At 34.4% G+C, this 11,863-nt stretch overlaps 1 protein-coding gene across 2 annotated transcripts; it reads left to right on the top strand.

The window, feature by feature from the left end:
• The first annotated feature begins 324 nt into the window (after positions 1 to 324).
• Positions 325 to 9,190, top strand: LOC148880247 (very-long-chain aldehyde decarbonylase CER1-like). 2 transcript variants are annotated; one of them, XM_088962111.1, is made up of 10 exons: positions 325 to 633; positions 841 to 1,064; positions 1,176 to 1,408; positions 2,849 to 3,068; positions 6,510 to 6,891; positions 7,023 to 7,130; positions 7,222 to 7,422; positions 8,157 to 8,255; positions 8,424 to 8,600; positions 8,828 to 9,190. In XM_088962111.1, the coding sequence occupies exons 1-10, from the start codon at positions 574 to 576 to the stop codon at positions 8,987 to 8,989; spliced, it is 1,866 nt and encodes a 621-aa protein (XP_088818237.1). In that variant the 5' UTR covers positions 325 to 573; the 3' UTR covers positions 8,990 to 9,190. The 2 variants fall into 2 exon arrangements, with proteins under 2 accessions (XP_088818237.1, XP_088818238.1); XM_088962112.1 differs by having other exon boundaries at positions 493 to 633; positions 838 to 1,064.
• The last annotated feature ends 2,673 nt before the right edge of the window (positions 9,191 to 11,863 follow it).

The raw sequence follows: 11,863 nt of genomic DNA, 5'->3' as shown, positions 1-11,863 counted from the left end.
ATCAATATATAGAAAGTAAAAAAACAAAGACAAATTAATGTGTATTTGGCTGCAAAACGAATTTGCTAATTATAAACTACTTTTTTGATTATTAACTTACTGAATACCATAAACATACTACCAGCAACCAAATGCCATGCACCTTGTCGAATAAAGTTTTCCTGTGTGTTGTCTTTCTCACATCACAAATGTATCGACGAATCAAAAGAAAAAGGATCATAATACAAGTAATGATACTTAAGTTTTCTTAGCATTTTCCTGGAAGCCATCAAAACCAATGGATTGGAAAATAAATCTAAGACAAATAGAGACCATTGCAAACCTAAGACCCATATAAATAATTGCTGCAGCAATTTTGTTTGGAGCAGCACTAAATAGGCCAGATCTACTGCAATTTTAACTCTTCCTTCGAGTCTGTGACATGTGTCCCATTACACTAGCTAACCCAAAAGGCTATAAATTCCTCAGTAGGAATTTACCAAGTTAAATTCCTCAGTAGGTACTATAAATTCCTAACCTGGTGCCTGCCTCCCTGCTATTCACTAGCTAACCCAAAAGTCTAAAGAAGAAAAGATGGCTTCAAGACCAGGTCCCCTAACAAACTGGCCATGGCAAAAGCTAGGAAACTTCAAAGTAGGCACTTCATTCTATTGCATTTCCATTTTATGCATGGGTTCTGAGTCAGAATTAGCTGTGGGAGTTCCTCTACTGTGTCTGTGTTTTTATTGGTTTTTGGTTTTGTGCATGCTTCAAATTGAATGGATGTTCATGTTATCCTCTTTTCTTTCTTTGTCCAAGTAATAATCTTTCTTCTGTTTTCTCCTTGTCTGGTTGAAGTAGTATGTGATTTTGGCGCCGTGGGCTGTTCACAGCACTCATCAATTTGTGACCAAGGATGAAAAAGAGAGGGATTTGGGCTACTCTTTTGTCTTCCCATTTTTGCTCTGGAGGATGCTCCATGCCCAGATATGGATAAGCTTAGCTCGTAACAGGACTGCGGAGAGCAAACACAGGATAGTCCACAAAGGAATCGAATTTGAACAAGTGGACAGAGAAAGAAACTGGTTAATATATATAAATATATATTCCTATTAATTCTGTTTTCTCTTGATGGACTTACATTCTTTAAAACATCAGCTAGCTGTTTGACGAGGAAACTAAATATATGGTGGCAGGGATGACCAGATCATTTTTAATGGTATTCTATTCTACCTTGCAATTAATCTGCTGCCTGGGGCGCCTAGAATTCCAATGTTTAGATGGGATGGCATACTTCTTACATCACTCCTTCATGTGGGTCTTGTGGAGTTCCTCTACTACTGGCTTCATAGAGCATTGCACCATCACATCCTCTACTCCCGCTATCATTCCCATCATCATTCCTCCATTGTTACAGAGCCCATAACATGTAATAACTAATAACTCTGTCATGCATGCATATGATTCTATATATGCTTCACATATATATCACATATATGTTATACATGCATTAACATCTCTTAACTCTAGTTGGCCCAGGTTTTGGAGAGTGCCTCCCTTTTTCCAGTAGGGAGATGTTGATTAACTAAGCTTTTCTTGCATTCAATGATTCACTACTATCATAAAGAAACTTATCACTGTTAGGGTTTATTAATTGTTTGAGAATCAGTGATTCACTATTGAAAAGAAACCCATCACTGTTAGTGTTTATTAATTGTTTGAGCATCAGTGTTTCACTATTAAAAAGAAACCATCACTGTTAGGGTTTATTGTTTGCTGATTGATATCATAAATATACATACATGAAGTGCAATAAAGTGCAACAGATACAATTAGACCCCATGATACACTATCATACCCTACCCAACAAAATTATTCTTTTAATTTGTTTACCCATCCCCCATATTTGCATAACCCGGTGGCAGTGGTATTTGATCCCAAAGTCTCCACTACACCAGGAACCTTATTAGGTTTTGTTTTATTTTATTGATTTTTGGATATATAAATTTTTATTTGATTTAAAAGATTAAATCAGGTTGATTTTATAATTAACAACATAATAGATCCACACCATTGAAAAATCTTTATACTGGGTCTTTTATTTGAATTAGAAAACTAACTTAGAAAGAAGGTCTGTAAGCTTTCATGCCTCTTGTGTACTCCTTTTTTCTTATTCTCAGTTTGGAACTAAGCCTCAATAATTAATATTATCAGAAGTAATAGAGTGAATAAGATGGGTGTTACTGTTACATCCTTTGAAGTGGGATTTTTTTATGAATAGCCACATGTCTAAAGCTAGCACTTCTAGAGAATGGAGTCAATTGTGTCTGAAGGATAAACTCTCTAATCTGAGGGCATTACTTTAATATTGGAGCTCCGCTTGAGTACATCCTGAGGACTTATAATATATGTCTGGTCTTGGGATGATGTCAGGCATCTGGGTTTGTCAACCCAAGTTGTTAAAATTATGGGGTTTTTATGATTCAGTTCACCCCTTGGTGTTGCTAGGATTTTTTAGGGGTGGATTGAATCTATCCATGGATTGATGCCAAATTCATGGATAGGATGTGATTTATGGGGGAGTTATTAATAGACAAGGAGAGGGTTGCAAAAAATATATCTGAGGGAAATTATAGTCCAAAAATCCCTAAAATTACTTCTCTAAAATAAAAAATGATCATCCCTAATAAATACCCATACATGAGAGAATACTCATGTGATAGGATACATTGAATGGAAAGAAATTTGTAGGCAAAAGTAATGGAGATCTGAACCTTCTACTTAAGTATTCTATCTGTATATCCTTGCATGTTAATATTAATCAAATGCAATTATATAATTAACTTCCTTTGTTTCTTGTATGTGGCAGCTGTGATTCATCCATTCGCAGAACATATCTCTTATTTCCTTCTCTTTGCAATCCCAATGGTAGTCATGTTGATCACAGGGACTCTTTCAATAGCAGCAATTGCGGGATACATAACCTACGTCGACTTCATGAACTATATGGGGCACTGCAACTTTGAGTTAATTCCCAAGCGCCTCTTCGAATTATTCCCCCTTCTCAAGTATCTCGTCTATACTCCATCGTAAGTCCAACTTCACACAATAATTAAGATTACGAATATTTTTATGTTTTGTGAATTTTGATGAATTTGATTTCTCCCAAGTTTCTCTGTGGCTTTGCACATTTATTGTGAGTTTATTATGACCACAGTCGCATCACTTTCATGCAACCCGTGACCCATTATAATGCATGGAGTCATAAAAATACCAAAGTATTTAAAAGTTTAACGTATTTCATTTTTTTGAAGTTATATAAAGATTTCAAACAATCATATTAAAAATTAGGGAAAATTTTAGATTAGTACCCTGTATTTTGGGTTTAGTGCCACTTTGATTCCCAAACTTAAAAATGTGATAATTCAGTATCCAAACTTTTAAAACATGACAATCCAGCACCTACTGTTAAATAACTGTTAACCAGTGTTAAGTGGCATTTGAAAAAGATACAAGTGTCCTTCGAGTGTCATCTAATTTTCTTTATCAACCATCCAAATATTGAAAAAAAATTAACAACTCAAATCCTTGCATCTTCTATTTAAGAAAGTTGGGGTCACCAGGATACCCACTCAAGCATGACCTCAACTTTTTTGAATAAAAAAGGCAAGTATTTGGGACTATTAATTTTTTGTTAACATTTAGATGGTTGATAAAAAAATTAAATAATACTTGAAGGACATTTATGTCTTTTTCAAATGTCACATAACGACTGATTAACAACTAGTTAACGACAAATACTAGATCGTCACGTTTTAAAAGTTTCGATATTGAATTGTTACATGTTAAAGTTCGGTGACTAAAATGACATTAAACCCAAAATACAGGGTACTAATTGAAAATTTTTCCTAAAAATTAATGTCACATGGTTCATTTATATGTTATTCATTTACAATTAATCACATTAAAAATGTCAATGAAACATGTCACTTTATCATTGAATCATTCACATTTGATATATGTTGTCTGTTTAAAGCGTCACACCAAAATGCTGGAACGATGATCACAGCAATTGTACATGAACGCTGTTATCATACCACAGTTCTCATTTAGGTTCCATCGTCCAAGTAGTAATTTTAAATTACTGGGTTAGGGTTACAGTCATCCATCGGATTGAACTTTAGCCTTTAGATGGGACCCATTGGATGGTGGTTCTGATCGAATAGTTGATTGTAGAAACCACTTCTACTATTATCTTTATCATATAAAGGACAATTAACTATGATGGTCCTTATTGGGACATTGGACAGATGGACTTGATAAGGACTTGATAATTTGTCTTCATTTTGTATATGGTGTGGCTACTCTGCTCCAACCAATCTTTTTCACATTTATCATCAGCCACAGATTTTCTCAGGGTATGTGTCATCATTATTTAAGCCTTGTCCCAAGTGTGTCAGTTAGATGAATCAATCTCATTTAATTCATAATGTCATGCTCATGCATTGTTAAGCTATAGCCATTAAATCATTTCTTACAAGTTCAATCCATCCATTTTTTTAGCTTTATACCCTTAAGCTGTATTTGGTTTGAAGAAAAAAGTAGGGAAATGAAAGAAAAGGTAGGGAATCTACACAAGATTTATAAAAAAATTTCTACCATTTCCTTTCTTTCCCTACTTTTTTTCTTTAAACCAAACATAGCCTTAGTTCTTCTAGCTGCTTTCAGCTTATAATGCATCACTAGATGTTATAGATGATTTTCCCCAGATAGGAATTAGCTACCAATAAAGTGCTCCCAATGCTGTCCCAACAGCCCATTTCAGTTGCACATTGAGAACATCTTCCTTGTCATTCATGGGCAGATGTTCCTAATGTGCAGCTGAAATGGCTGGGCGGGATGTTGTTGGGACCGTATGTTGGTAGTTGATCTGAACTCGTTTTCTTTATATGTGATGAAATCATCTTAATTTATTTTTTTTCATTTTATCACTTATTAAAGTTGTTCCTAGGTTTGTTCAGATGGATTCAGTTTTTAATCATCTTATCCTTTCAGTGGTTCATTTCGTTTGCAGTTAGAATCAAAACCGAAATGGTTTATTCTCATAGTTTGTTTAGTTCATACAGAAATGAAAATAGGAATCAACAGGAATGAGATTTTATTTCCGAAGGAGGTGCAATGAATGACTATTTCCTCAAATGAAGGAATACCATACCACTGAGAGTGGGAATGAGAGATTCTGAATCTGCCCAACCAAATATGCTTGTTGAAAACAAGCTTAGGAATATCATATATTTATGCCACTTGTTCTTAAGGCATGGTAGTTTTGAAATTAAAACAAAATACACAAATTTCATGTGTTTAGGACAAGTGGCAATACTGTGATATGACTAGTATTGTTGGATACCAGATTCTACAAAAAGCAGGTGGGTGATATAAATGAGTTTACTATATATGCTATTAATTCTGAGCTTTATTTAGCTCCTACACTGTTATAGGTACTGTTTTCTTCGTGGTGGATGTTAAAAGCCATCTTATCAAATAAATATTTAAAACAATTCAAAAAAAAAAAAGAAAAGAAAAGAAAGCGTTGCCTTCTTATTTCATCATGAAATGCTGAGATCAGTATATATATAGAGAGAGAGGATATAATATATGTACATATATTATATATTTATTTTAGTTTTAAATTTTTTATAAATAAAAAATATAATAAACATAGTTCTTTGGCAAAAATAATAGGCTTGGCATGCACATATATCTCCAAAAGTTATTGAAAATAAAAAACAAAATCACCCCAATTGGAAAATCAAAAGTAAAGTTATGGCCTCCATAAGTTTTAACACATTTTTACCGTGTAACACATGACTCAATGATTGGGTTGAATTGACAAAGCCGACGACTTTTTGTCAATTTTTAGGTTTTATGAAAGCCAGACCTAAAAATAAGACCGGGTGACAATTCAAACAGTGACCATGCATCCAAGACAGTTGAAAACATTGGTTCAAATACCTAAGATCATATAGGAACCACTATTTTTTTATTAATTCTGGAGTTCTACTAGTATGAGAAAATCACTGTTTTCATAGAATAAGTGAGAAACCTTGGTCTCTAACTTCGGACAGGGTGGTGGGGATCTTCATTTACCCCCACCTAGCTCACAAATTTTTACTTCACCATACAGTTGGGAACAGTAACACTGTGATACTCCTGGTAATTGATGCTAATACAAAGGGGTTGGTTTCAGAAGTGTAGGTATTCGAAGTTTTATTATACTGTCATGCTGAGGATTCTCTCCAAGAAATTCCATTTCCTAGATTGCATCTGATGCAAGAAAATGGCCAAATGAGAAATTCCTTTAAAGTACTTAGATAATTATTCTCTTAGACCAGGCCAGATGGCAAGAATTCGAATCTGTTATACTGCTTTGGACTTTTGGAGAAGTATTTGTGATTTTGATTTAGAAATGCTAAATACATGCATGTAGAGAAGAAGTAGCATAATAGAAATTCAAAGGTTTTATGCAACAGGTTTCATTCTCTTCATCACACCAAATTCCGGACCAATTACTGTCTCTTCATGCCTATGTACGATTACATGTACGGTACCGTGGATGACACCTCGGATACACTATATGAAGCCTCTGTGAAAGGAAAGAAAGAGACCCCAGACATAGTCCATCTCACACATCTGACTACATTAGAATCCATCTACTATCTACGGCCAGGATTTGCTTCATTGGCTTCATACCCCTACGATTCAACTTCAAAATGGTATATGTGGATGTTGTGGCCAGTGACATATGGGTCCATGCTGTTGACATGGATCTTTGATTCCACCTTTACTGTGGAGAGGAATATGTTCAATGAACTCAAGATGCAAATATGGGCTATACCAAGATACAGTTACCAAGTAAGAAATTAATGTATATATTCTTCACTTCTTTTTTTCTTTTTACTCATTTTATTAAAAAAATGATGATTATGTACGCTTCATCTTTTAAAAATAAGCAAAATAATTAATTCCAAATTTTGTTATTACAGTATTTGTTATCCTGGAAAAGAAATGCAATCAATACTTTGATTGAGAAAGCCATACTAGAGGCTAATGTGGCGGGAGTAAAGGTGATGAGTTTAGGTCTTCTAAACCAGGCAAGTAGTTAATAGTGGTGCTTTCTATTGTTTTGAAAGATTAATTCTTTCATCTCTCTCACCACTAACATAATTTGATAAGTATTGGTAGGGAGAGGAATTGAATGGAAATGGCAAACTCTATATTCAGAGGCATCCAAACCTCAAGATCAAGCTTGTGGATGGCAGTAGCTTAGTGGTTGCTATTGTACTTAATAGCATTCCAAAGGGAACACAACAAGTACTTATAAGGGGAAAGCTTTCTAAAGTAGTTTCAGCCATTAACTTATTTTTATGCCGAAGAGGAATCCAGGTATATTCACCTTTTCATCTTTCTTTATTATCAAGTCAATATATGAAATCACACTCATTAAGGGGGTGTTCTTTTTGTTTTTTTTTTGGATTTTGAGAGGAGGAAAAGATGGTCAACCGGATTTTGATTCCCACTGACCAAGGAAAGTTTATTTTCTTAGATATCACTTACCCATATTACCAACAATTGAATAAGACAAATTCTCCTTTTAATATTGTATTTTTATGGCCAAAATGGTCATTGCCTTATTTACATTGGAAATAAAAGAATATGGATAAATGCACTTATCTGGGTAAATCTTTCCTGGTAAACACTTACCCAGTTAAGTGCATTTACCCAACTGAGTAACTTACCGAAAAGTAACCTCTCTTATTCTCAATAAGAACTTTCTTCTGTAAATGAACCAACCGATTCATTATTGCATATTAATTTTTTTATTAGGCACCCAAGAGTCAATATTAGCATGCTTAATCATTAATGGTCATTGTAGTATTTGATTTTGAATATATGTGAAATCAAGTGATTTCAGCTCTTGAAGAAGTTTAAATGATTCCAGTTAACTGGAACTACAATGTGAAGCTTAATGTGGACATTTAATAACAAGTACATAAAATCTGTCAGGAAAATTAATTAGGAAGTTACTCCAATATTAAATTATATCCTCAGCAAGTAGGTAAAATATAGGCTTTGCCGTCATGGTTTTTCCATCATCTCACATTGCTAAAATGAAACAGGTAGCTGTAACAAGCAAGGATGATTTTCAGAGGCTTAAATTGCAACTCCCTACAGAGTTGTCGAGTTTCTTAATCCTCTCAAGTAGCTATAAACAGAAGGTAAAGAAAGTTCACTCTTGAGAAGATTAACAGTTATTTGAAAATTATATTAATAAACAAATTATCTTAAATAGAAGTTGGATGGTTGGGTATATGGTTAACTTAATTATGACTATCGATCTTGAGCTTGTAAATTATATAAAATGATAATTTATGGGGTGATTGTAGGTATGGTTGATGGACAATGAAGTAATGACAGATGAAGAACAGAAGAAAGCAGTTGAAGGGACACACTTCATTCCATTCTCTCAATTTCCACTCAAGAAGTTGCGGAAGGACTGTGTTTACTACAACACACCAGCCATGTTCATCCCCAAAGCTTTTGAGAACGTGCATTCTTGTGAGGTTTGTCAGCTTATCCATTCTCCGTTAGACTTTTCTTTTTTTTTTTTTTTACATACTGTAACAATGAGAGTTACAGGAACTAAGTTAAGTGTGTGTGTGTGGCATTTAGAACTTTTGTTAAATGATCCATCGGCGAATCGATCATATGCGATGTTAAGCAAGCATTGATCGATACCAATGTCAAATTAACCATACATTTCTTCTATATGAATGAATGGCTCTAACAGAATTGGCTGCCGAGAAGGGTGATGAGTGCATGGAGAATAGCAGGAATTGTGCATGCTCTGGAAGGATTGGAAGTACATGAATGTGGAGATACAATGCTTGATGTAGAGAAGATTTGGCGTGCAGCTCTGCATCACGGATTCCTTCCTCTACCTAGCCTTTGATCAAACTATTGCACCTTTGTTTAATTTAGAGTTCTCTGTTGCTTCATTAGAATATCAGAATCATAGTAAAGGAGCTAGGCTTTTACCAATTTGATGTCAATTTGGGATTTGAAGCATTTAATTATGTTTCTATTCTATGTGGAGCTTATATGTGTTCATCAATATTTATTATGTATAGATCTCATCTACCTGTTTTTATCATTGCCGTGCTTCTTACACAATATTGAGTCAGGGTGAACTTATTAGCTTTGTTCAGTGTTGTTAGGTTTATTTTTAAGTATTATAACTCAAATAATACCGTTGAGTAAAGCTTTTCATTTAGACTCAGAGATAGTTTAATTAGTTGAATAAGAAAAATGGCTGGATCTGGTTGGTCTAGCTAATGCTACTCAAGGCCTTAGCCCAATTCCAACTTGATAACGAATCAAGCCCAACATTTTATTTTTGGTTCAGGACCAATCTATAGCTCAAGGCTGAGCTCATGCATGCTACCCAAGGCCCAATCCATAGCTTTAAAATCCTACAGATGACCCAGTACTTCAGGTGATCCGTTTTTATGGATGGACGTTTTCCCTTCCCCGAAGGATAAGATGGTAACGGAATTTGGTGGATCTCACAAGTAGAAGAGTCGTTACGTCATGCTGAAACTTGAACAAGGCCTCAGGTCAATGCAACCACACCATGAAGCTCAATCAATATTTTTCCTTTTATTGTAAGACATGCAATTAATAATATTGCTATCAATTAAATGGATTCTTCCAATAGTGAAACCAAAAATAAATCCATAGCAATAACATTTGTGCCGATTAAATTGTAAAGTAACATCATAATTATTATTTTCTTAAGCAGAAGATAAGATCATTATTGGGGGGGGGTTTGCCAATATGATAAATGGTCTTTCTTTTAAAGCAAAAACAACTGTTGTATCGGAAAAATGTATTATTTTTAAAAATGCTTTTAATCAATATTAATATATATCAATTGATTGAGATTCTTAGCCATTTTGTGCCTAATAAAATGCAAACCCGACAGTTTTATTTTAGCTCAAACAATTCATAATCAGAAAAGAATTCCAAATAATGCAAATCATAGCTTTTATTTTTATTTTTATTTTTTGTTTCCATGGGGTTACACACCGGGGAATAGTATTAGTAGCCGTGCAACTCGGGCTGCCCTAAATTAGCATTTAACGCTGCTTCAGGCTTGGCCATTTCAAATTTTGACAAAAGGCCAGTCCAAGCCCGCCCAAATTGCACCTTTGGGGAATAGCCCATCCCACAAACCACCGCTTCATCATTTGGGAATTGGGAGCCGAGTTTCACCATCTGTCTTGTTTCTAGTTTGGTCGGGTTTTTGATTCATCAAGTCAGTTGATTTACTATTTAAATTTTAAACCAGCAGAGTCTAGAAGAAGGGAAAAACTCTTAAACAAAAGAAAATATTTTTCTTTGTCAAAATAAGGTATTCAAAGGAAGTTTGTTATATGACTTACTTACTTGGATTTGTAGTTTTGAGAAGGTTTTGACTCTAGGAGGAAAAAAATAGTTGTAGGATTGCAAACATGGTGTTCACCATTGGAGCTATTTTCTGTGTTATGATAAAATAAATAGAAAAAAATAGTAATACAGGTGATGTACTTAACGGTTCTTTTCACCATAAACAAAGACAATGGATGGTGTAGTTCATGGAGGATGAAATCTGGTATGAAAGGATGGCCAATGGTGTGTGTGTAGGGGTGTCAATGGATCAGTTTTGGGTTGGATCCAAACCTTATTAAATCGGTTTTAGACGGTCCATAATACATGTTGGATTGGGCCAAACTCAAAATAAAGTCGTCTGTATTCTTATTGGTTCGAGTCAATTCTAAACCAAAACTCCAATAGTTCGATTGCCAAACCCTACCGATTTGAAACCATCGAAAGTCAAAACTGAAACCGTTTGGACTCTAAAAGAAACCTTCGAATGCTCAAAGTTTAGAAACCTTGTTCAAGGTTTGAAGGTCTAAAAATCCTGTTCGAACGTTCGAAGCAACTCTTCTCCAGCAGTTCGAAGAAACTCTAAAAATCTAGAAGATAGGAACTAGGATTATCTCACTCTCTGGCAAGCATTCTCTCCCTCACTTCAGGTCTCTTTCTTTTATGGTTTCTTTCAATAGATTCAAATATTCTTCTAATGGCATTCAGGTTTTTGTGCTTTTGCTGGATTTACTACCCAATATTGAAACTCATTGTCAGATCGTTTCCAAATCCCTCTCCCTATATTCCCATGCATTTTTAGTTTGGTGATATAATTTTTGTTTATTTGTTTTAATTATTGTTATTTCATTTAATCTGTTTATTGATTCATCGGTTATACCATTTATTTTTATGTTTCATTTGCAATTTGAAAATCGTTTGCAAGCGCTTCTCATTCTATCCCTCTGTTTAAACAATGCTTTTTAGACTTCTGATTTCCAAATCGCTTTAATTTTTTTGGCTTGCATTACCAAATAATTGTCATTTTTCAATCAAATTTCCAGAACTAACTTTGTCATTCGGGAATTCCAAAAGAATCAAATTTCTCGTCCTCTCTTGTGCGTGCCTCTTTGTTTTTTTTAATTCTAATATATATTTTTCTTCTTTTTTATATGGATTTCAAGTGGACCATTTGCTGTCTCTTCTTGTAGTTCCCTCTAGATATTTCATGTTCTATTTGATTTTATGTGAATTAGAATAACATATTCATATTATGTTGTTTTTTTTATCTTTATGTATCAAGGATGAATGAACCAAGCATTGAGAATGCAAGCAATTCTGAAGATGTCAATGAAACATCTGTGCATCGAGTTCTAGTCGAAGGAGGACTAGATCTAAAGCTTAGGAATACCTTAAAAAA

Source organism: Nelumbo lutea, chromosome 1, assembly GCF_056320005.1.
Source record: "Nelumbo lutea isolate HS-2025 chromosome 1, American lotus-T2T, whole genome shotgun sequence".
Lineage (NCBI taxonomy): Eukaryota > Viridiplantae > Streptophyta > Magnoliopsida > Proteales > Nelumbonaceae > Nelumbo > Nelumbo lutea.
Note: the sequence above shows the minus strand (reverse complement) of the source record. Positions and strands in the feature narration are given on the sequence as shown.

Coding starts and splice junctions, on each gene's coding strand:
- LOC148880247 (XM_088962111.1), top strand. CDS start 574: ATGGCTTCAAGACCAGGTCCCCTAACAAACTGGCCATGGCAAAAGCTA. Junction 1,409..2,848: donor TGTTACAGAGCCCATAACAT/GTAATAACTAAT, acceptor TGTATGTGGCAG/CTGTGATTCATCCATTCGCA. Junction 7,423..8,156: donor TATGCCGAAGAGGAATCCAG/GTATATTCACCT, acceptor AAAATGAAACAG/GTAGCTGTAACAAGCAAGGA.